Source organism: Narcine bancroftii, chromosome 12 (assembly GCF_036971445.1).
Source record: "Narcine bancroftii isolate sNarBan1 chromosome 12, sNarBan1.hap1, whole genome shotgun sequence".
In the NCBI taxonomy this organism is placed as follows: Eukaryota; Metazoa; Chordata; class Chondrichthyes; order Torpediniformes; family Narcinidae; genus Narcine; species Narcine bancroftii.
In genome coordinates, this window is record NC_091480.1 from 5,468,911 (window position 1) to 5,493,997 (window position 25,087).

Below are 25,087 nucleotides of genomic sequence, written 5' to 3' on the forward strand. Positions count from 1 at the left end.
CACGGTTAGTGTAGCGGTTTAGTGCGACACTGTTGCAGCACCAGTGTCGGGGGTCGAATCTGGCGCTGTCTGTCAGGAATTTGTACATTCCCCCCCCATGTCTGCATGAGCTTCCTCTGGAGGGTTTCCTCCCACTGTTCAAAAGGTTCTGGGGTCATTTGGGTGTAATTGGGTGCCACAGATTCATGAGCTAGAAGAGCTGTTATCGTGCTGTATGTCTAAATCTAAATCTTCGTCACGAGACCAAGCCTCAAAAGCCCCTTGAAATCTCATTCCTCAGATGCATCTTCCAACCTACCTTCTTGCCAAACTTCAGGTCACCTGTCCCGTTATCTTCTCTGGGCTGCGATGTTCCTTTCCCATGCCTGTATTCCTATTGGGCATCATGGGGCATTTTGTTAATGACTATATATAACACTTTGTATAACATAGATGCGTGTTGTTTTCAGTTCCTAGCAGGTTAACCAGAGAACAAAACTGGAAAACCTGTAGCACAGGCTGGTTTACAACTACCATCAATTCTAACACCTCAGTGAGAACTACGTGTGGATAACATCTGATCTGATGTCAGCCACTGGCCAAGAACACCAGTGGAATTCAGAGGGCAGAATACGGCTGCTCTCATGGTGTCAGGAAGAGATCACACTGTCAAAAATATGTCTGCATGACAAAGCATACACCCTGTGTGCTGCCTGTCAGTGTTTAAAAATCTCGTTTATAAGCAATTTATTGATTTTACTTTTTCAAAGAGAAAGAAACATTTTTCTTTCTGCAGGATGTACACGGTATACTATTGTTAAAGTGTACTCAGACCACAGAGGGTCTGGACCTTACTCTACCAACTCACCCATCCTTTACTATTAATAAGCTAAACAATAATGGATTAAGCTTTGTTAAAGGTCAGTTGTACAGTTTTATGCATTATTGGACAAAGTCCATCTGGGTCTGGATCAGATGACTGAACATTCCACATGTCCCAGCAGAATTTTTAACATTCAAAGTGCCTTTTACCAGTACAATCTAAGTCAGTGAGGGAGACTCACTGAGTGGCATCAGTCTAAGGCTCGAGCTGATGCTGTGTACTGAGATCCTTTTAAGAGGGACGTAAAATTTGAGGGAAAACGTCAATAAAGTTTAATTTGTTAACTTATTCTCATTTGGTGCTGATTTATTTGCCTGCTGCCCTTCCTGGCTTAGTGCTACAGTCGTGATCTCTTGGACAAGAGAGCAGAAATGGGACATGTGGGTCTGGGTCAGGTTGGAGGCTATGGAAGAGAGAGCTGCTGATGTGATGAGATCAGAGCTGGAGAGAGGCACCTGGTGCTTATTGGTGAGATTGTGATCCAGGGGTAGGTATGAGCAGGACTTACTCAATATTCCTGTTTTCATGAATTGGAAGATGCTGCGTTATGTTTGGAACATCAAAAAATGTCAGCCTTGTGCTACAGGGTTCGAGGCACACTGAGATACAGAGCGAGACAACCAGCTCGTGCTTGCAATGTTGGTAAAAGGACAAGGACCCAGGTACTTCAGATTTGGAAAGAGGATGACACACGCTGCCAGTTCAAGTCAGCGCTCCATTTCTTACAGGCAGAACTACCTCTCAAGAGTAGTCCATTGATGATAGGGTTTTGAGAATTCCTAGGCCAGGAGACATCACATTGACTCAGAGAACACATTCTGCCACTCTGCAAGGTCACAGCAGATCTGCTCATTTCCTCGGTATCACTTTTCTGCCTGCTCCTCAGTAAAACCCCTAGAGAACCCGTCACCTACATTGGGTAGATGCTGGATAAGTGTATTTTCTGGTTGCTTGAGATTGCTTGTTGCGTGATTGGCAAACTAATGGCGAGGAGCAGCAATTTCTGTATTTTTCCTTTTTATGTTCCACAACATTTTTGCCAGTTGCTTGAATTCTGGATAACGGGTTTTGCTATAGTCCAAAAATCTCTAAATAATCTCAGATTTCCTTGTCAAGAAGAAGAGATATGAGCTTGAAACACAATCCTCCAGATACAAGGAGTTTTTAAAATCAGGCTCTTAAACCAACCTTTCATTAGTAAAAGATGATGCCCAGAATGGTTTAACTGTACTTTTCTCTGCACCCCTGCACTGCACCGTTACACCATGCCCTGCGCTCTGTGACTGTAACACCCCACTCTGCACTTTTGTTTTCTTGCATGACCCTAATCCTAATGCGTATGATGTGCTGTCCTTAGATACAAGTTAATCTTCCTGGATATCATACAAAACAAAGCTTTTCACTGCATCCCAGTGCATGTGAAAATACGGGTACTCTCTGACTTACAACTATAATTCAGACCAAATAATCAGCCATATCTCGGATGGATGGATGTCAGAATTGCATACATTTGTTTAAAAAAATATAAAGAAGAAATATAAAATTTACATAGTTTTGTTATATTTGACAATTATAACAGGATACATGTAAGAATCAAAATGTGCCCACTTGCCTTGTTATTCGCCGTCCTGGGGTCCATAGGCTGGGCACGGCCATCTTGATTTCTGTGCACATGTGCAAGTCTTCAGTTGGCACATGCACAGTGTGTTCGCGTATGGAGTTCGGTTGGGATATGCGCAAGAACTAAGTGCCCTAACGATACTGAATTTGCGCCCTTAATGTTCATACTGTAGTCTACCCAGGGACCCGTCAGGAGCATATATTATGAAAGGTTAAAACCCCACCAGGCCCCGGCATTTCGAAATATATCAACCTGCTGGGGGAAACTGCTGGAAGTAGAATTTTATTTCCAATAATCGAATTGTGAAAATTACAAATTAAAGAGGCGGGCATCCCTTCCCATTATAGGCCAAGAGAACACACTGTGAGACGAGCCTCAGGACTGCATTAGTTTAACACCAGTTCAAACCCAGGGCCTTGCTTAACAAAGGGGATGACTGATAACATTCAACAGTTGCCAGATCCCATGAACAACACTTAACTGACCTGGGTAACATAGTGGAAGGATCCAATTGACAATGTTTATTCTTAAAATGATCCACATGTTCAGGGTCTGTTGAAGGAGTGGACAACTTCACTTGGATTAAGCACCAAGAATGATGCCACATCACAATTATTTCACACAGGCAAATCCCAAAATAAATATTCACAGATGGCCAACAAGTCTTGAGGGATGTGCGATTCCAGATTAGTTCTCCAATCAGATCCCTCTACACCCAGTTCTGGGTGAGGACCAATCAGTTAATTTTCTGCATGGATTTGTACAGGAATAGGGCACCTGAGGTCATGTCTCAGACTGCTTTGTTCGTTCCTGTCGCTCTTGATCCATTGCTTTGATGTGTAGCTCCTCGTCCAAGCGCTCCTTTGCCCGCACCACCTGGCAACAGCAACGATTCACATGAGAAGTGCTGGAGTCAGACACGGTGCGGCCTATAAGGATCGCCGCAACATGGGAGAAACAAACGGGGCTCATGCTGGATGCTGACAGGGAACCTTGCCCACACAGAGGCGTAGAGCACTGGAGTAGTTCCCCAGCCCTCCATATCTGTGCCAATCTAAACTGATCCATCTGCTTGTATGTGGTGCACAGCCCTTCCTCCCCTGCCTGTTCACATGTCTGAATGCTTCTTGAACATCACTGGCCTATCTCATTCCACCCCCACTCCCCCATGCACCCACCAATATCCTCCTCAGACTTTTCCCCTCTCTAGTTAAAAGTCTAAGGCAGTGGTTCACAACCTGTTTTATCCCCCACTCACATACCAGCTTAAGTTATCCCTTACTAACCACAGAGCACCTGTTGCTGCATAGGAAAAAAAGGTGGGAACCACTGCTCTAATCAAAGCAGCATCCTGGCAACCTCTTCTCTATCTTTTCCAAAGCCTCCTCATCCGCCCTGAAATGTGGCATCAACACCACACACAATATTCCAAATGGGCCTATCCCAGGTTTTATTCAGCTGCAACGTTCAGTGCCCCAACTGATCCGTACACCTCCTTTACCACCCTGTCCTCTTGTGCTTCACGTTTCTGGAGTGATGGACATATCCCAGATCCCTCAGTATGTTAGTGCTCCCGTGGACTATACTGCTTGGAACATTGGAGAAGACAGCAAAGGAACAGGTGAAGAAAACTTGCCTCAAACATCTACACACACCGCCCCCCCCCACCCCCCACCCACCCAACTCACATTTTCATCCTGGGAAAAAGATTTCCTGAACTTTGCTCTTGCATGTGACCTCCCACAGGGCCACACCTCACACTTGTCCAGATTAAACTCCACTATATCACCAACTGATCTCAATCGTGACAAACTCTAGGGGAAATCAGGCAATGGAAAATTGAGACTGTTGCAGGAGACTTGGAGAATAAGCACTCACCTTGGACTGTAGGTAAAACGATCCACCCACTGACTTGTCATTGACCTTGAATAAATGCTCATAATTCTGTGTCAACAGGAAAAAACTCCAGGTTAGAATTTCATTGCAACGTTAGAACAGATGACCAAATTAACAAGATACATCAGGAAGCGAAGCAAAAATATTAGAAATATCCAGCAGGTCACACAGCAGCTGTGGAAAGAGAATCAAGATGTTACAGATTAAAGGCTTTTGCTCACCACACCACATGAATCATTGCCCACATCAGGCAACACCCATTCTCAGCCCTCACCAACTGTATGAAGTGAGCACCGTACCGTTCTTAGTCACTCGTCCATGAACACCAACTCCAATTTGCCCATGTTTCTGCTCTGAGGAACAGACCTATCAGCTGCTCTGCCATCACAGTCCATAAGTCTTCATTACCACTCCGGCTCTCTATGTCACCACTTTCAGGGACCACGTCCTTGCACCCCAATGAGGAGACTTCCAGCATTAGTGCTCAGAGATGTCCTTTTTCTTTAACAATGCCCTCCCCTCTACAACCCATGGTAGGTTCTTAAGCGGGTCTCCTGCACTTGCCACATATCCTCTCTCACCCTCTCTGATCCCAGACAGAATACGGACAGGGATACCCCCAGCTTCACCTCTCACTCTCCCTGTCTCCACATTCAATGATCACCCTTCACAACTATTATCTGCAATGAGATTCCACCACCAGACACATTGTCCCAACATGGGATCATTTCTTGGCCAGCTCCCTGGTTCATTCTTCACCAGCCAGCCTTCCTAATGGAACCTTCCCTCGCAAACATAGGGATGAGGCAGCTCCCCTTTCCCACTACTTAGGAACCCACAGAATCCAACCAACCCCCCCACCCCCCCAGGTGAGGCATTGTTTCACGTGCACTTCATCTAGTTTAGGGACCGCATTTAGTTGTCAGGATGCAGCCTCCTTGACATGGGAGAAACCAGAAGAAACTTTCAATCTGTTGAACATAAATCTGTAAGGAGTTTGTATGTTCTCCCCAGTTTCCTCCCACCTTTTGAAACGTACCGGGGTGTAGGTTAATTGGGCAGCACAGACTCATGGGGCGAACGGGTCCATTACTGTGCTATATGTAAAAAAACTCCAGATAGGTGGAGGTTGATGTACATAGGTCACTGATTTCCCAATTATTAGTGACTGCTCTTGAAGCATTTCAAAATGAGCTGCAGTCAGGCAGCATCCAGAGAAATGGTGTCAACCTGGAATGTTACCAGAAACATGGGCAGACCATCTCTCCCCACGGGTGCTGAGTCCCTCCAGATTCTCACTGTTGGCTTCAAAAGGTTCATATGCTGAATAATAGCCTTTTATTACAACGTTATAACATTTTACAGATCCAGACCCCACGTGGAACAAAATCAATACGAGGTTTATACAACATGTGACATAGATTGTAACCCATGTGCAGCTCAGGTTCAGGCAGAAACCCCCACCCCCACACACCTGATGGATTTCCTCGGTGCTGAGCTTTGCGACGTTGAGAATCTGCTGTGCTTCCTGCAGTGACATTCCAGAGATGCTGGAGGCCGCAGCTGACTGGCGCCCAGCTCGTCCTTGAGCTTCTGCCGCTGCTTTACTTGCTGCAGGGGAACAAGGAACTATCAGAGATCATAGTCTCCAGCCAATTGACCCCCCACCAATCAACCCCAGCCTCTGACCATCACCACAGTAAACTCCCCCCACACACCCCAGTCTCTGACCAGCACCACAGTAAACTCTCCCACATCCCTCCTTCAATCCCAACCTCCGGAGTGAACTGAAGGATGATGGCAAGGTTCTGGGAAGGGCCAGGAAGAGGGGTTACTAATAGGTTTCAAACCACAGGCTCTGGGAACTGCTGTTTATGGGATTTTTATTTGGCTTAACTAATGAAATGTGACAATATTGTGCATTTCTGTCATTTCTAGATTTTCAGATTTATTGTCCAAGTACATACATGGCATCACATACAACCCTGTGATTCCTTTTCCTGCAGGCCAAGCAGAATTGCTACTAATTGGACTGTACACCACATAACACATAAACAATAATGAATGTAAACAAACTGGCAGAGTTGTTGATAGTGTGGAGGTAAGGATTGGTCTCCAGGTTGATATTGAGATGTTGGTGAAATGGGCTCAGAATGGCAGATGGAGTTTAATCCAGATAAATAGGTGGTGATGTATTTTGGCTGGGACATAGACTGTGAATGGGAGGGCCCTTGGGTGTGTTGAGGAACCTTGATGCACAAAGAACCACAAGGAGAAACCACGTGGTTATGGCAGCAGTAAGAGCCTGGACTCCATTAATTAGTGCACTGAATACAGGAACAGGGAGGTTCTGCTCAATTTTCTAAAACATTGGCCAGACCTCAGCTGGAGCACTGTAAAAGGTTCTGGTCACCACATTACAGGAAGGATGCAATGGAGCTGGGGAGAGCGCAGAGGAGATTCACCAGGACGTCGCTATCCATAAAACTGCTGGGGAAACTTAGGCAGCATCTACAGACAGCAAAATGAAGTCAGCGATTTGGGCCTGAAACTTTCATTGGGAATTTGGTAAAACAAATAGATGCCCAAATAAAAAGATGGAGGGAGGAGGAGAGTCCAGTGGATGATGTGTGTCCTGCTGAGTTTCTCCAGCAGTTGTGTAGTGCAGTCAACACCAGCATCTGTAGACTGCTGTTTAATTTCACCTGGAAATGCTGGGTCTGTTTACCCTGGACAAAGGTTACAACGGGACGTGATTTAAGTATCTAAAATTACAAGTGGTGCAAATAGATCACTGTAGGGATATTTTCCCAATTTCAACTTAGAGTGAGAGGAAGAGATTTAGAAGGAGAGGGAGTAATTGGAACTCACTACTGGGGAGAGCAGTGGGAACAGAGTCACTGACAGTGTCTGGACCAGCATTTCAATTAATCCAAGCACAGGCCAAAAGGCATGCACAGGAAGATGTCCCCTGGACAGTATAGGTATGGTGGGCTGTATGGCTTACTGCCATCTGTACAACTTTATGACAGTCTCTCTCCATTCCAAGAGAGAAGCCCATGGATTGGAGTCGTAATCCAGAGAGTTGAGAACATATGCAAGATGGCACCACACGCAGTACCAGGAGGGACAAACCCTGCCAGAAACCCTAATGTTTCGTGGAGAGTCTGTCCTGAAACTGTTAATGGATCAACATTGCCAAAGTAATACATGTGAACCAATTCTCTTCTCTGCCTGCTCACCGGCAAATTCCTGTCTCAGGGCACGAGTGAATGCTCTCCCCACCACTTGTGCTCCCACGATGATGATCTGTGCCAAGTATTTGGCCTGAAGACAGGAGAGAGAGTTAGGCCCAAGCCCATGGCACATTAGATTCTCATCTTCCAGTGACTCCTCTCTTCATCTGCAGTTGCTCAACCCCATGATATCACACAGGATACCCCCCCTGCCCCACCAACACTGGCCCCACACTCTGCTGAGAGACCATCCTGTTCCTACCACCACCAGCTTCCCAAGTTCCACCAGCAGCAGGCCAAGCCTTCAGCTGCCGGGATCCCGAGCTCTGGATCAGCCCCTGATCCCTCTGCCTGTCCCTGATGACCTGTCCTCCTGTTCCAGGACTTGCTCCAGTGGCAGCTTCTCAGGGGCCAGTGGTTGACACAGGTCTCCGAGGGAGCCTCAATGCCCCCCCCCTCCCTCCCTCCCCTCGCCCCCCCCTCCCTCCCCTCGCCCCCCCTCCCCTCCCTCACCTCGCCCCCCCTCCCCTCGCCCCCTTCCCCTCCCCTCGCCTCGCTCCCCTCGCCCCGGTCCCAGGCCGCTCACCATGACCCGGCCGCCGGAAACACGCGAATCCAAGGGCTCGGACAGTCGAAGAACAGCAAGACAGTGAAGCAAGAGTGGACGCAGCCTCCAGCACCGGCGCCCTCTAGCGGCGTGAAGGATGCATGGGGGTGAGGATATGCGGAAGGTCTAGAGGGGAGGGGAGGGAAGAGGGGGAGGGGTGAGAGAGGGTGGGGAGTGGAAGGGGTAAAGGGGGGAAGAAGGGGAAAGGGGTGGGGAGGGGAGGGGAAAGGGGTGGGGAGGGGAGGGGGAAGAGGGGGAGGGGGAAAGAGGGGGGGAAGAGGGGGAGGGGTGGGGAGGGGGGAAGAGGTGGGGAGGGGTGGGGAGGGGGGAAGAGGGGGAGGGGTGGGGAGGGGGGGAAGAGGTGGGGAGAGGGGAAAGAGGGGGAGGGGTGGGGAGGGGGGAAGAGGGAGGGGTGGGGAGGGGGGAAGAGGGAGGGGTGGGGAGGGGGGAAAGAGGGGGAGGGGTGGGGAAGAGGGGGGTGGGGGAAGAGGGGGAGGGGTGGGGGAAGAGGGGGAGGGGTGGGGGAAGAGGGGGAGGGGTGGGGGAAGAGGGGGAGGGGTGGGGGAAGAGGGGGAGGGGTGGGGGAAGAGGGGGAGGGGTGGGGGAAGAGGGGGAGGGGTGGGGGAAGAGGGGGAGGGGTGGAGAGGGGGGAAGAGGGGGAGGGGTGGGGGAGGGGGTGGGGAGGGGGAAGAGGGGGAGGGTGGGGAGGGGAAGGGGGGAGGGGAGGGGTGGGACAAGTTGGTGGGAGGGGGAGGTGGTTTGGGAGAGGGATGGATGGACAGTGCTGATCCCTGGACATGTACCTGCATGGGTCCTGAATCCTCCCGAGGTTCCCTCCGGCTGGAAGGTTTGGAACCAGTAGTCGGACATTGAGCAATGAGGTGACTCTGGAGAAGCAGAATTCTGGGAACACACCAGCCTGAGAAAGAGGCCTTGGAGTGGACCCTACCGAGTCAGTGACCTTAGAGATACACCAGGCTCCAGCCTCACGCCAGGACCAGTTCACACACCAGGACCAGGGCCACAGCGAGCAGAACCCTGGATGTTGATAATTTCCCAATCATATCGGGGATTCAAACTGAGGGGCTTAGGGTGAATTGGATGCCTGGAGCTCATGGTTCACTGCTGGACTGGATCAAACAGGAGGCTGAGCAGTTGCTGCAGAGGGTCGAACACATCGCCGGTGTTACCTGTTGCTGGTGACTCCCCCCCCACCCCCACCCCGGCCAGCAGACAGGACAAATTGAGCACAGCAGTGAAAAGTCTGAGTCCCTGCACCAGGTCCAGCAGTGAGATGTGGGTGCAACGCTCACAACATGAACTTGCAGAATCTATATATAATTCTCACACAGGCATGGGAAACCAAAGAACCAATTTCAAAGTTCGGATTTATTGTCAGAGGACATACATGACATCATATCTGTTTTCCTGTAGGCCAGGTAGAATGACCACATATCACTGGTGTAAAAAAAATTGTTCTCAAGAAAAGATATATATAAAGAAGATATTAAAAATATAAACAAAGAAAAGTGCAAACTGACTGTGCTGTACAGAAAATGAATAAAGGCCAACACTGTTCAACAACTGGGCTTTGAACCCTGCACTGTCTGCAGGGAGTTTGTATGTTCTCCCTGTGTCTGTGTGGGTTTTCGCCGAGGGCTCCCGGTTTATGAGTCCAAAGGGTTAAATGAGTCCCTGATTGAGTTTGTTGTTGAGGAGTCTGATGGTGGAGGGGGAACCTTGTGGATAGAAGGTTATGGGGTTGGGAGAGTTTAGTACTTTTTTGAAGGAATATATGGGCTTGCATAACATCGAGGGCTGAAGGGACTGTACTGTGTTGATAATTCTCTCTGAATTATCACTTGCTCTCAAGGGCAATCCCATTGTCCTCTTATTTTCCTGCAGCCTGTTCTCTCTCACTGAGTCTGTCCACCAATCAGTACAATCATGGCAGATCATGTGACCTCCACTCCTTGTTCTCTCTCCATGATACTTGATCCCTTTAACCAAAAGGGCCACATCCAATGAGTTGGCCTCATTGACAAGTGAAAACATGTCACGCTCCCACGTGGAAGGTGGAAGGCTCTGTAGCTCACAGTCCAGTCCTGCATTCACTGATGGAGTAAGGAGGTGCACAGCAGGATGCTCTGGGCACAGGGTGGATGTGGGGCAGGACTCTATCCTGTCTGTTCACAGGCAGAATGAAGGTCCAAGCCCAGTGTCAGGCTGATCACCCAAAACCGATCATCGGACGAGCTCTTCCTTAAACTCCAGTTCTCATCTTCTGGGAAGAACCAGCCCAAACTAACTGACATATGGTGTCAGCTGCTCTGCCTGTGCATTAGTGCATGTTCGCTTGTGTGGAGAGAAAGGCACAGGTAACATGTGCAGACACACGCACCCACACACACACAAACACACCACCACCACATGTGCAGATACACATGTATATACATGTGTACACATACACACGCAGACATGCACATGTACCACACATCCACACATAGGCATACATTCACATATGTACAGATACAAAAAGTTCATAAGTCAATCATTAAAAAACAAAATTTATTTGGTCCATTGGAACCTGAGATTTTTGAAACTACATAATACATATATATATTTTATATATTTTTAATATATATAGACTCTAAAATCATAAAATTCTCCATAATCTAGTTTTCCAGTTCGAGGAGACTGAAGTCACAGGTTTGAGGCCCCCCTCAGCCCTCAGCCATTGCAGAGGATGATTTTCAACTTCCCTCCTCTGAGCTTGGTTGGGGAGGGGGCAGAGGCTGAGGCCAGGAGGCAGCTGGGCATGGAGGAAGAAAGAGCAGGGAGCAGGGCCAATCTCTGGCAGTGGGAGGGTGGAGGCAAGGCGCCCATTCTGCAGGGGACCTTCTGCTGTCTCAGTTTGCTGTGACATCTCTCTGTGGGCTGCTCAGACCCAGCTACAGAAACCTTCTCCCAGTGAGAAAAATAACCAGCAAAGCTAATGCAAATCCTGTATTACTCGGTCAGACTGAGAGAACAAGGACCTGGTTACAGACCGCAGGTCCTTATTTCAAGGGCTTCCCAGTCTTCACCTGTGCCTTTGGGGAACTTGTTCAGCAATGTTCCCACCTCTGTTCAGGGCCACTGCACTTGCTTTGTTACCCAGATCACAGTGATACAGGATGAAAGCTCAGCCTGACCTTTGGTTGGAGGGGGCAGGAGCACACGGTCACATTCTCCCTGTTCTCTCCCTTTGTAAAGAGTAAAGGAAGTATTACTCTCTGTGATTCATTTCCTTATGAGGCCATTCAGCCCATCAAGTCTGAGCTGGCTCATAGAGCCATCCCCTGGACGACTGATCTTCCCTGTAACCGTTCCTCTCCACATTCTGATTAACAAACTCCAGATTACTCACACTGGGGATAACATAGCAGCCAATGAACCTCCTACCTACAAGTCCTTGGGATGTAGGAAGAGCCCGGAGCCCCTGTGGGAAAGTCATCCTGTCAAAAGAAGAGCGTGCAAACTCCACACAGACAGCGCCTGACCTGGGTCACTGGAGTTATGAGGTAGCAGGTTCAGGTACAGTATGCGGAGGGTCTGGTGAATGATGGCTCAGGACTCAGAGTTTGAGTAGAACTTGGGTAAAACACAGGCCTTCTAGGACAGTTGAAAGATCAGTGCTAGTGGCCTAGTTAACCTCTGACCCCAGTAACCCTCTTCACTGCCCTGCCTCAAACCCAGTCCAAATTCAGTTAATGCCTCAGTGAATTCAGCCATATTTAAGTTGCATTTATGATATTTTATTTCTATAAATAGTGATCAGGTAAAGTCTTCATTGAAGCAACTCGAGCTCCTGATGTGGACGCAGCCCATTCTAGATGAACTCCAGGGAAGTCAAGATTGACGCCCGTTGCTGGGTTTTTACGAGCTCAGCGAGGCAGCTTGACCCAGCGACTGGTGTGAGGGGTGAACAGGGCTGGTGCAGAGTGGAGAGGGGGGTCATTGGGGATGGGCACTAATCACACCTCTGATTAAATTTCCATCTGCAGAGACGACCTTCCGGGGGCGGCATTTTAACAAAACAGTCCACACAAATAACAGAAAAAGACTAAGGATGTTCCACTCTGGCTGTGGGCGTTCACAGGCACCTTGGTGGATCGTGAGGTGGGGGCGGGGAGTGGAGGGGTGGAGGGGAGATGCAGGAGGAGGATGGAGGGAAGAGAGGAGGAGAGTGTAGGGACGTAGGGTGTAGGGGTGGATGGAGAATAGGGTGGAGGGTTGATAGGGTGAAGGAATGTAGGATGGAGGGGTGGAGGAGGGGTGTAGAGTGGAATGGTGGAGGGGCATAGGGGTGAGGGTGGAGGAGTGCGGGGTTTAGGGTGGAGGGGTGTAGGGTGGAGGGGTGTAGGGTGGAGGGGTGTAGGGTGGAGGGGTGTAGGGAGGAGGGGTGTAGGGAGGAGGGGTGTAGGGAGGAGGGGTGTAGGGAGGAGGGGTGTAGGGAGGAGGGGTGTAGGGAGGAGGGGTGTAGGGAGGAGGGGTGTGGTGTAGAGGTGTGCAAGGTGGAGGAGCGTAAGGTGGAGGGGTTTAGGGTGGTGGGGTGGAGGGTAGAGGAGTGTAGGGAAGAGGGGTGTAGGGTAGAGGGGTGATGGTGGAGGGGTGTAGAGTGGATGGGTATAGATTGGTATGGTGGAGGGGCGTAGGGGTGAGGGTGGAAGGGTGAGGGTGGAGGGGTGAGAGGTAGAGGGGTTTAGGGTGGATGGGTATAGGGTGGAGGGGTGCAGGGTGGAGTGTTGAGGGTGGAGGGGTGTCGGGTGGAGGGGTGTGGGGTGTAGGTTTAGGGTGGAGGGGTGAAGGGTGGAGGGGTGCAGGGTGGAAGAGTGTAAGGTGGAGGGGTGTAGGTGAGTGAGGGAAGCAGTCGAGCAGTTTCCTGAGGCGTTCGGTCCAGCTGCACCAAGAACAAGTCGGCCTATCACACACAAAACGGGCAAGGAGCCAGGGGACCTGCAGAGGGATCCAGGGGATTCTGGGGGAGGAGACAGGGAGCTCATGGAGGGATCTGAGGGGAGATGGATCCAGGGGGAGGGGGATCTGGGGGAGGAGGCATCAGTGGGAGGAGGGCGATCCAGGGGAGGGGGATCCGAGGGAGGAGAGGGATTGAGGGAGGGTGGATTCAGGGAGAGAACCAGGGAGGAGAGGGATCTTGGGGGATGTGGGATCTTGGGGAGGGGGGAGGGAAATCCCAGGGCAGGGGGAGATCGAGGATACTAGAGAGGGGGAGATAGGCTCCATTGTGGGCCAGGATTCTGGCTGTGAGCTGGCTTGCGCTGTGGTGGCAGCGAGGGAGCTGGGTCCTGTCTCCCCGTCAGGGTTAAAGGGATGCGTTCCTGGGGCTGAGCAGTCCCCAGAAGGGCTGGGATGGGGGCCGACACTGCCCTCCCACACCTGTCTACATCCCTCATGACCAGACACTGCCCCTGGGATGTGGTCTGTATCCACTCTCCCCCCGAGTAGGGTAGGAGTCCATGCGACCGGAGACTGCCCTTGGGGCGCAGTCTGCAGCTCCCTCACCCCAAGCAGGGAGGAGTCCACGTGACCCGAGACAGCCCCCGGGATGCCCCCACCCCCTCCGACATGTGAGGGGAGAGACATCACAAGGGTCGGGGTCTGTGCAGACCATCGACGTCGGGTGTGAGTGGTGGGCTGTGGGTGCTTTTGCTGGAGGACCACTCCCCCAGTGAGGGCTGCGCGGCTTTGCGGTGAGCCAGACGGTGGGTGATGGAGAAGCCGGCATTTCCCTCCAGCTGTGACAGAACCACCAGCACCTGCCTGTGGGGAGGCACATGGTCAGCAGCAACATCAACCCCCCAACCCTGCACCCACAATGCAGACCCAGTGTCACCCCCACAGACCCAGCCATAACTACCCGACCTCCGTGTCCCCCCCACCCACATGGGGTTTTCTTGCCTCTCTCTTCCCTTCTCTGCCCGTCTCCCGACTTCCTACCTGGTTCCACATGCCCGTCCCCCTTCCTTGCTCCACCACTGGCCCCCTTTCTTCCCCTTGAAGCAGCCATCTTCCTTCTCTCCTAATCCTGAGGCGGAGTCTCGACCTCTTCCTCCACACGGATGCTGCTCATCTGCCAAACACCCGGAACTCCCAGCTCCGTGCTCTCCAATCCTGGTGCCACGGTTTAACCCTCCCTCCCGCCTCCCCAGCAGTAGTTCCACCCATCCCCGCCCCGTCACTCACTGATCCCCACCTCTCCACTCCCCTGCTCCAGAGAGGAAATCCCATGTCCATTCCCTCCCACCCTCCACGACTGCCCCACCCTCCATTTCTGCCCCCTGGGTTGGTGCATCAGCTCAGAAACCAGCTCAAGACAGCCCAAAATCAGAGCAAGGCTGGGGTGGGGGGGGGGGGGGGGAGGGGTGGAGAGGTAGGCAATGGTCATGGAGGTGGGGGCTTGCGGCCCGTACCTGTGCAAGGGGGGCACGCTGTCCGTGGTTTTCAGGCTGCTGCGTGTGGATACCACGTTGAAGCTGTCGGAACAGTCACATGATACGTGCAGGTAGTATCTGTCATGACGGTTCTCCACCACCACGATGAGCCCTGCCCAGCCGTGGGTCAGGTAGTAGCAGGTCATGCCCTCGCGTCCCTAGCCGGGGAAGAGAAGGGGGTCAGGGTTAGAGCTGAGCCTCGAGGCTCCCAAAGCTACGCAAGGCCCTTCCTTGTGAACCACAAGACCACCAACTGAGAGTCCATGACTTGACGGAGTGAACTCTTCTCCTTGCATGGAAACTGGCCCTTCAGAAAAAGGGTAACGAGGTAGGGAGTGTTTAGTAAAAACACATCGCTGGAGAAACTCAGCAGATCAAACAGTGTCCTTGATATACCAAAGATAAAGGTAAAGAGCTGTCCTGATGAAAGGCTCAAGCCCAAAATGTGGTAATGTTTCTTTGCTATATCAAGGACACTGACCTGCTGAGTTTCTCCAGCGTTGTGCTTGTACTTCAACCACAGAGTCTGCACCTAGCTGTAGCAAAAAAATGTATTATGTCAGCCTGGAAATTAGAAGACAACTTGAGAATACAACAATGGTACATAGAAATGAATAAATGTATTCCATTAGAAAAAATAACATATAATTTAAGAAATAATATTACAATATTTGAACAAATATGGGAGCCATACATGAAACATAATAGAGAAATCCGACCATGGACTTCCACCACCTAAAATGACAGAAGGAGAAGACAATGAAAAGAACTGACTCAGTAAAATTTCTTGTTTATTTTTATTGAGTGACAAAATTGTTTAACGGGTTTAATGTATCTTATAGATTGAATAAATGGGGAAGGGAGTGAGGGAAGGAGGGAAGGGAGGGGGGAAAAAGGGGGAGAAAACAACACTATATATTTAAGAAGGAAAATGTCTGTATGTATCTTGGTCAATATGGTTTATAGTGTGAAAAATAAAAAAATTAAAAAAAAAACCACAGAGTCTGCAGACTTTCATTTTACTAGGGAGGATTTAGTTTTTTTTGGAATGTCGAGGGCCTGATCTGTAGTGTTTTATGTTCCATGTCACCTTTGTCCATCATCTTTCACCCCTCCCATGTCTAACTGGTCACTGCCCAGTCCCTGCCACCCTCCTCATCTCACTGGAAGCCTCCCCTCTTCACTCTCAGTTTCTTTCCCCCCCACCACACCCCCAACCCCAAGTTCTTCCCACAACCAGATTTGATCTCCAGATTCTGATGTCTACAGTATCTCGAATGTCTTCATTGCTATGCCCGCTTTTCCATCCCTTCCCGAGGCCTTACGAAGATCAGAATTGACCTGGGGTGGATATCGACATGTCCCCCTACCTCGTGCCTCTCGCCCTTGTGTTCGGTCAGCAGAATCACGGCGTCGGCCAGGGTGGTTGGCTGGGAGTGGACCTGTTCCACCATGACAGGCTTGGAACTGTAGACAGCCAGGATATGTCCAGGGAACTCCAGGAAACAGCGGCCGCTGCTGGTGGGGCTCGAAACTCCTAGAGCAGGTAACAAGGTAAACATGAGCGCTGTGCCTATGTAGGTACTGATGAGAAACTCCTGATGTGAGGGAAGCGGTGGGTGTTGAGAAAGAATTTTGTTACTGTCATATTCCAGCAAAGCTGTGGCCTTGTGGCTTTGGTGGAGAGTCAATGTCTACAGTTAAGTTTATTGTCATCTGATTGCACAAGTATAACCCGATGAAACAGCGTTTTAAATTTAGACATACAGCACGGTAACAGGCCATTTCAGTCCATGACTCCGTGCCACCCAATTAACCTACAACCCCTGGTATGTTTTGAACGGCGGGAGGAAATGGGAACCCCTGGGGAAAACCCATGCAGACAAACATCTTACAGAGAGTGTTGGATTTGAACCCCGGCCTGATCGCTGTTGCTGTAAAGGTGATGGGCTAACTGCCAGACAGAGGGGAGAAGGGAGCATGACTAGGGTGGGACAGGTCCTTAAACAACGGGAAATGGACACACCTCCCTGCAGAGCTCTTCAGCCTGTAGCGGCTTCCTGACAGAAAAGTCCCTGGCCTCACCTGCTGCAGGTGACAAGGTGGGCGATGGTGACGGCTGGCCGGCCATGGACATTTGCCAGTGGTTGAAAGCACAGCACACCACCGCGTACTCTCCTGGTTCCAGCACCACGTTGCAGCCCACGAACTTCTTCACTGCCCGCTTGCTGTGTGCCATCAACCTGCCCAGGCTCAGCTTGTTACCACTGCAGAAGGAAACTCGAAACACCATGATGCACAGATCCAGGAGGTGGCTGTCCGACGTGTCTGATCGCCTGAGGAACAAGGGCAGGCGGTCAGAGGACCACATCCATCAGGTAAAATTCACAACCCACCCACCCCGCCACTCCATGGATGTTCACTCTCTCCTCTAACACTGCTTGACTTCATCCACCTGACACATTGACTCATCCTCCTTCCTCACTCGCTGCCTGGCCTTGTGGCTAGTTCTGCCGGTGTGTTTTTTTATTTTCAGATTGTCACCATCTGCAGTATTTTATGTCTCGATTCTTGGAACAGAATCTTTATATTTAGAAGAGGAGGGGGGGGGGGTGACTCATACCTTTTACCTTGAACATTTCAAAGGAGAATATCACAGCTCTGACCTTTGAAGCAATGTTTTAAATTGCTACTACGTGTTGGCTGCAAACTCTGACCATGTGCACTTTCTGAATGGTCACCATGAAATCCTCAAAAAAGGCTTTCAAAGAGACTGTTCTTGCAAAGTAAGCAGGTGAGGCTTCCTTCAGGTTGCAATTTAACTGCCAATCCCTTCTTTTCACAATGAAAACTGAATAAATGACAAGGGAAAGAATGACCACAAGGCCATTCAACCCATCAAGTTCCAGCATTCGACATGAAGCTGTTCTCAACCCGACTCCCCATTTTCTCCTGATAACCTTTAATGCCCTTTCTGATTGAAAGGCGGGTACTGGGTACTGAGTAGATGATAAGCCTCCCACACCTATTTTCTATGTTTCCTATCCAATGAGGGGCGAGGGGTGAGAGATGAGGGGCGAGGGGTGAGAGGTGAGAGATATTCCAGCAGAAGGACCTCAGTCCAGTGAGAAGATTTGACCGGATTTCCTACCTGCTTCCTTCCTGAAAGAGTTGAAACTCCAGGAAAGTGGGCTCGAGGACCGTCAGTGCAGTGACATTTATCGGGCCATTTGTTCGGTTTGGAAATGTCCCCATCAGTCGGACTTCATGCCAGTCCGTGTTAATTTTACAAATGTCCACAGAATCAAAATACCTGAAAAATTAAAATGTAAAATAGTGACTAGGTCAAGGCTCAGAAAATACCCTGGCCACTTCCCAACCCAGCCTTCCCAACTCTTTTGAAGGTTATGGCAGCACAGGGATCTGAAGATATGGGTCCTTCTCTGTCGCTGCCTCACCCCTGACCAGTGCTGGATCAGTGTCCACATACATCCTCCTCTGTCTCACTGCCCACTGTTGGGGGGGGGGGGGGGGGGGGGAGAAGTGGGGGGTGGGGTGTGTGTTTTCAGAACGACAGTCCTGGCTGGTCCCCAGTCCTGGGAGTGACCCCCAGACCAGGGTAGGATGTGGGAGTTTCTCTCAGGCCAGAGGTCAGATGTGGGAGTGACCCCCAGACCAGGGTCAGACGTGGGGATGACTCAGGCAGAAGGTAACTCAGCCGGTTCTGCCTCAAACACGTTGCTCAGCTTCTCTGTTCTCTCCTTTTCCGTTCAGTGTACACCACCGACTCGTTACATCTCACCACGTTTTCCCAAGGGTATCCTGGCACCAGGAGCAGGTGGTAAACAGGGCAAGCTTGCCTTCCTCTATTCACTCAGTCATGCACATCCGTGGCTGGGCCTGCCTTTTGTGCCTGTGGGCGGTTAGTGGGCACTGTTACAGTGCCAGCGATCGGGTCTGGGGTTCGAATCCCACGCTGTCTGTATGGAGTTTGTATGTCCCCTCCGTGCCTGCATGGATTTTCCCCGGGGGCTCCAGTTTCCTCCCACCATTCGGATTGTACCAGGGGTATAGGTCAATTGGGTATAAATTGGGTGGCACGGGCTCGTGGTCTGAAGTGGTCCACTACTGTGCTGTGTGTCTAAATTAAATTACCCCCAAAACAAATATTGAAGGAGGGGGGAGTATAAGCCGATATATTGTCTCTGGCATTTCCCCCAAATCTTGTCCACTCACTTGATGAAGTCTGTGTATTCAATCCAGAACACGCCCTCGCTGCTCCCGTGTGCCATCAGCTCATGTCGCAGGTTCTGTGGCCAGTGAGGCCAGTCGTCTGACCAGTTCCCACTCCAGGAGAAACGGCCCCAAGGATTCCGCAGTCTCAGTAACCTGTGTGGAAACAGCAGAGTCAGTGATAGTGGCCAGTGGGGCCTGAAATGCCTGCACTGGATCACGAAAGGCAGGGAATGGTGGGTGGGGGGAGAAGATACCGACAGGGCAGAACATCTGTGGGGGGGAGAGGCAGTGCCTTCCACTTGGATGGGTGACCTGCTGCTGCCAGACTGGCTGAGAACCACCAGTGACTTTTCTTGTATTTCAGATCTCCGGTTTTTGGGCCACGGCACAGTGGGTCACAGCACGTTTCCATGTGGGCCACGGAGGCCCCAATCTACTGAGGTCAGGCCGGGTCTGAGATTATGTTTTATAATTATTTAGAAGATGAACTCTTTGTAAATTGCAATAAAATTAGTGTTTTCTTATGTTATTTGATGTGCTTATCATGTTTTGGAAATTACTTGCTTTTTCGACTTTTGAAAAGGATTCGTTTTTGAGATAAAATGACGAAAGGGTCTAATCACAATGGCTTGAGCTTTGATGTTGAGTGGAAGCCTACAGAATTTTTTGTTCTTTAAAAATGTTAAATAAGATACTTTAAATTAGTTAAAGATGTGTTTCTTACAGAGCTGCCTTTGACTTGAAAATATTGCTCAGTCATTGCCACTAGTGGGCCCTGGCATATCAGGTGGGCTTTAGACTGAGAAAGGTTGAGAACTACTGCTTTAAAACATTTCAAAGAGCTTCTTGTAAACTGTGAAGATCAGCAATCGGTTGTAACTAAACTTCCATCCTTGTCCAACCCTTGAGGTCAAGCAACCTCACTCAGACCACAGGAGTAGGTCCTTGCAGTGAGATGCAGGGTTTAATATTGCAGCCACAAAGGTTGGTGACATAAGAGATCATAATGGCAAGGTTCAGGGAGGGGATGGCGGAGCTTCGGACTTTGGCCACTAGAGGAGCAATAAAAGAATAGAGCAAAACCTCTGGTATCTGGAATTCAAGGAACTGACAAAAAAAATCAAAGAAAATAAATTTTACAAATTAAAATAAATAAGAATAAAACAATAGGTAAAAATAAGTGTTTAAAATCATTCACATTCTCTGAAGATGGGAGAAAATATTCAACTAGTGAGTGCCTTGGTCAGGCATTTTGTTAGAATAAAGTTGTGTGAAACAACAATGGTCTTGCCCAGGATGAAGAGCTGATTGATGCCACTCACGTTGGGGTAACTCTCTTAAAGTATTTCCTTTATCTCTGCTTAGTAAAAGTCACCCCAGTCAGAGGCTTTATCTGTAAACTTGGGGTTGGAGGGATTAATTATCTAAAATGTTGTTTTTCATCTTTCAGGCAGCTCTGTGGAGGGGGAGAAACCTGCAGATGCAGCGACAGTTAAATGTTTTCAAAGAATGTGACTGAAAATAAAGTAAAATGGTTTAAGGTTTAATATTCATGCAAGTCAAGTTTGTTCAGTGTACGTTTAGTACTTTTGTCTTTTAACTGTTTATTCTTAATGCGGGTGTATTAGTTGGGCATTGTAAAAGTAAGCTTCAAGCAACCGGAAAATACATTTATCCGGCATCTACCAATCCCCATAGGTGCCAGATACCAAGCGTTGTACTGTCTGGTAAAGGCCAGGACTGTGCTGTTGCAGTTCGATGTGGGACCACAGGAATGAATAAATGACTGGTTCCTTCCTGAGGAGAATCGACATTTTGAAACTGGTGACGGGGCAGAGGAAGACTACTCCAGCCACCGAGAGCCTCACCTGTACCCTTGCACGTCCCGGACGTCGAGTATGGAGTAGGCGTGGCGGGGCCTCAGACCCGCGGCTTCATATGTGGTGTCGTCAACTTTCATGTTCCCACCTCCACAAGAAGCACCCATCAAAAATCTACACGTTTCAGAAGAGAAGGTTTTAGGACATTGTTGGAAACATTCGGACTAAAATGTTCAAGATGGGAGAATCCGCTTCAGGTAGAAACATGTGTGTTGCTAAGTTTAATCAGGGGATGGGATTGGTGAGCCCTGCTCAGGACGATACAACTGCCAGGCAAGGAACCGGGTTGTTTTATCAAGGGCCAGCACATTGACAATGGGCCAAAGGGGCTTATTTACTGTCCATCAGTTGTACAATTGAAGTTTAAGGTCATGTGCTGAGGGAGGATCATGTAAGGAGGATCCTTCCCTTTGATTATTTCATTTTCCAGAGAGCTGCACTCATTATATTGCCCATGGATCAAAAATGACCACCATTCAATCATCAAAGCATTGAGCTGGAACCCTAGAGTTGTACAGAATGGATCAGGCCCTTCAGCCCAACTTTTCCTTGCCAGCCAAGTTTCCATTCTGGGCTTATCCTATTTGCCTGTACTTATAAACCCACCCTATCCTTATCTGTCCAAATGTTGCTGAGTGCTACAATTGGTCTGGTTCTACAGCTTCTCTGGCGTCTCGTTCTGGGTATGGACCATCCCTCCTTTACAGAGCTGAGGATTGAGTGCCCCTTCAAATTTCACTGTGAAGAAGTCAGTCTCACCCTGACCAGTATCCTTACCCAGCCTCTTTTGAACTCAGCATTTTGGCCCAGATCAGGTCTGTGTCGATCGGCTCCTCGCGTGGGTTCGTTGAACTAACTTGCAGCATCAGACTCTCACACGGGGCGCCTGTCAGAGTGGCAAGTCCTTCAATGGCACGCCCTGCCTGCAGGGCAAAGTAGGAACCATGCAGCTTGGCTAGAGCTTTCTCGATCAGTGCAACCCACAGCTGCTTCCTCTGGGCCTGCACACACACATTTACACAGACATCAGTCAAGCACTGGGAGACAACAGCATCCTATATTTACATAGCACCCTTCTTATAGGAAGGTGACCTGAGTTGTTCAGTCAGGAGTTGCAGCTCTTCCTAACACCAAAATCTGATCGACAAAACAGAGACCGGGCACACGTGTATCGCAAGCCTCGTCTGAGATGTCAGAGCTGCAGGTTCAATCCTGGCCTCTGCCTGGATGAAATTTGCATGTTCTCCCTGTGATTTTCTCCAGTTCCTCTGGTTTCTGCCCTATCCACGATAAGGGACACGGGGCTAACTGGCCGCTGTTCATTGCCCCAGTGGATGGGTGAGTGGTAAAGCTGTGGGGGATGTTGATGGGAATGTGGGAAGAGCAGAATGGTTTTAGTGTGGAGTCAGTGCTTGATCAAGTGCCCACGCACCTGTCTGTGACAACGCCCTTGAACCGGCATCTGAGAAGGTCAGGACAAAGTTCGCAAACAGATTGCTGTAATCACACTTTTCCACGCTGGCCCTCGTAGAAACGTTCCTGCTTCTACACACAGCCACATTTCACTGTAGCTCACCTGCCTGATGTACAGATTCAGATTTCAGATTTATTGTCAGATACATACAGGACATCGCAAACAACCCTGAGATTCCTTTTCCTGTGGGCATGGCAGAATTACCACTTATGGGTAGTGCAAAAAAACTGACCCAACATATACATGTGAACAAATAAAGAAATGTAAACAAATTGACTGTGTGATAGAGAGAGAAAAAAATCTTTCAAGTGCAAAAGTACGAGTCCTTAAATGGGTCCCTGATGGAGTTTGTTGTTGAGGTGTCTGATGGTGGAGGGGGAGCAGCTGTTCCTGAACCTGGTGGTGCGAGTCTTGTGGCACCGAGACCTCTTTCCTGATGGCAGCAGCAAGAACAGAGCGTGTGCTGGGTGGGGTGGATCCTTCGTGCTCTCCGACGGCAGCGCTCCCTGTAGATGTTCTCGATGGTAGGGAGGGTTTTGCCTATGATGTTCTGGGCTGTGTCCACTGGCTTTTCCTTGACAACTGTCACACACCAAGGAGCTATCAGAAACTTCAGAGAATGGAAATATGCTGACTAACAGACACCTCCCTGTATGAATTCATCTTCCAGAACTTTGCTCCCGAATTCGATGCCTGGGCAATTTAAGTGCTGGCCCAGACACTTCTTACATGATCAACACAATCTACTGGAGGAACTTAACAGGTCGTGCAGCATCAGTGGGAGAAAAAGAACGGTCGAGTTTTGATGAATTGTTCTGGCCCGAATGTGGCCCATTCAGCCGCCTGCCTACATTTTGCTCACACCTTGATGAAGGGTTTCAGCCTGAAATGTTGGCTATGTACCTTTATCTTTGCTACATAAAGTTCACTGTTTGACCTGCAGAGTTTCTCCAGCATCGTGTTTTTACTTCAACCACGGTGTCTGCAGACATTTGTGTTTTACTTTGTGATGAATATGATGGCTTGTTGAACAGTGTAAATAATTCTGGCTGGAACTGTATTTATCCAAGCAGATTATTGTGTTCCAGCAATTCTGTGCAGTACAGAGGACCGACACAAACAAGTTTCATTTTGAGCAGCAGTCTGTACGTAAACGCCATTCTTTTGCGATTCAAAGTCTGGTGCACAATCGAAGTGGTGAAGTTCAATGTGATTACGGTCAAAGAAAGCTCAGCAGAAAAAGAATTAGTTTCTCTCTTAAAAGATGCTTTTGGCAACCAGCTTTTTAACAGGTACAGTAAAATCCCCTGTATCCGGAATTCAAGCAAACGTCAAAAAAATTTGAACAAATAAATAAATACAATTAATAAGAATAAATTAAATTTTAAATAAAGGTTTAAAATTGTAACAGTGACCATTCTCCGAAGCAACCCACAACCCCTTGCTGAAAATGGGAGCAAACATTTAGCCAGTGGAGTGCCCCGGTCGTGTCTCGTCCACAGCAGCTGTTGGAATAAAGTTTTATTAAATATCTTGGCCTTCTAAGGATGCTGCAAGACTGGATGAGCTCCTCCAGCATCTCTGTGTGTTTTTACATAAAGCAAAGTACCATACACATGAAAATTTGTAATAGAATTTCTAAACTAAACAGATACAATGTTGAGCTAAATATCATCTAAACAATCGAGTGAGAAAAACACTGGTACATAGCAAATTTCAGGCATAATAAAATCACAGAAATGCTGGAGGATTTCAGCAGGTCTCGTAGCTTCTCAAGGAAGTTGAAGCAGGGCTCAGGCCTGAAGCGTTGGTTATAAATCTTCACCTCCTCTGGACGCTGTGAGACCACCCGAGTCCTCCAGCATCTCTGTCCATTTTTCCACAATCGCAGCATCTGTAGATTCATATTTCCCCCCCTCCCCTTGCACGGTGTTAAAACATTTGGCTCCATGAACCATCAATACCTTTCAATTACACCTTGACCATCTGCTCTGTTCCTCTACCCAGCTTAAAACCAACACAAGCTCAGATATTACACCGTTGCTCAAGACCGATAAACATCAAGGCCGTTCTACCTGAGAGAAGAGAAGATATCCAAACTCGTCACAAGGCAGCATGTCGTCCACCAGCACCGTGATCCAGGTGCCGTCCTTGCACAGCCGCACCTGATAGGCCCCTTCGAGGCAGATGGCCCGAGTAATCATCACCCTCTCCACCAGCTCGGGTCGCTCAGCCAGCACTGCTAGAGCACTCAGAAACCTGCAGCAACAACCACGCAGTCAGCAAAACCCCCCCCCGTATCCCACCCGGTGAAAGAGAAAAGACTCGGCAACAACCTGCAGCCACAACCACGCAGTCAGCAAAACCCCCCCCCCCCCGTATCCCACCCGGTGAAAGAGAAAAGACTCACGCTGGGAGGTGACAGAAACTGAAAGAAACAGGCTGGCCTTTATGGGGAAGAAAGCTTCGATTAAACGTGAGACAGAGGAAAATGCACATCCAAAACCTCCCACGTCACATACCCTGATTGGCCCAACTTAGTTTGTTTCAAAAATAAACCTAACAACCCTCTCTCAATTTTTTGCGTTTAGCATCTATTTTTTAACATTTTTATTTATTTGAGACATACAGCACGGAAACAAACCCTTCTGGCCCACGAGCCCATGCTACACAAATACCTCAATTAACCTACTAACCCCTGTGTGTTTGAAGGTGGAAGGAAACCGGTGCCCAGAGGAAACGCATGGATGTGGGGAGAACGTACAAACTCCTTACAGACAG

At 49.3% G+C, this 25,087-nt stretch overlaps 3 protein-coding genes across 12 annotated transcripts in view; 1 reads left to right on the forward strand and 2 right to left on the reverse strand.

Annotated features, from left to right (window-relative positions):
- Window positions 1-1,150, forward strand: part of LOC138746838 (zinc finger protein GLIS2-like) — a 274,859-nt gene extending 273,709 nt beyond the window's left edge. For both annotated transcript variants that reach the window (XR_011347148.1, XM_069905374.1), the window contains exon 9: window positions 450-1,150. The gene's annotated coding sequence lies outside the window, so the exon portion shown is untranslated. The remainder of the gene's footprint in view (window positions 1-449) is intronic.
- A 1,250-nt stretch (window positions 1,151-2,400) lies between these two features.
- pam16 (presequence translocase associated motor 16) lies at window positions 2,401-8,299 on the reverse strand. The gene is made up of 5 exons (XM_069905375.1): window positions 8,202-8,299; window positions 7,622-7,706; window positions 5,854-5,990; window positions 4,362-4,427; window positions 2,401-3,359 (listed from the first exon to the last, which is right to left on the reverse strand). The coding sequence occupies exons 1-5, from the start codon at window positions 8,202-8,204 to the stop codon at window positions 3,267-3,269; spliced, it is 384 nt and encodes a 127-aa protein (XP_069761476.1). The 5' UTR covers window positions 8,205-8,299; the 3' UTR covers window positions 2,401-3,266.
- A 2,477-nt stretch (window positions 8,300-10,776) lies between these two features.
- Window positions 10,777-25,087, reverse strand: part of capn15 (calpain 15) — a 203,123-nt gene continuing 188,812 nt past the window's right edge. For all 9 annotated transcript variants that reach the window (XM_069905971.1, XM_069905973.1, XM_069905975.1 and 6 more), the window contains 9 exons: window positions 24,382-24,565; window positions 21,610-21,833; window positions 20,821-20,946; window positions 18,953-19,105; window positions 17,868-18,029; window positions 16,802-17,052; window positions 16,087-16,253; window positions 14,696-14,874; window positions 10,777-14,045 (listed from right to left, as the gene is read on the reverse strand). In XM_069905971.1, the coding sequence (XP_069762072.1) occupies window positions 13,868-14,045; window positions 14,696-14,874; window positions 16,087-16,253; window positions 16,802-17,052; window positions 17,868-18,029; window positions 18,953-19,105; window positions 20,821-20,946; window positions 21,610-21,833; window positions 24,382-24,565 (1,624 nt within the window). In that variant the 3' untranslated portion in view covers window positions 10,777-13,867. The remainder of the gene's footprint in view (window positions 14,046-14,695; window positions 14,875-16,086; window positions 16,254-16,801; window positions 17,053-17,867; window positions 18,030-18,952; window positions 19,106-20,820; window positions 20,947-21,609; window positions 21,834-24,381; window positions 24,566-25,087) is intronic.

Bases quoted from the DNA above. Each gene is read 5' to 3' on its own strand.
- pam16 (XM_069905375.1), bottom strand. The intron at 5,991-7,621 runs GTGAGCAGGCAG...GTTCCCCTGCAG, and splicing joins CCTGAGACAGGAATTTGCCG to CAAGTAAAGCAGCGGCAGAA. The intron at 3,360-4,361 runs GTGAGTGCTTAT...TGCTGTTGCCAG, and splicing joins CGTTTTACCTACAGTCCAAG to GTGGTGCGGGCAAAGGAGCG.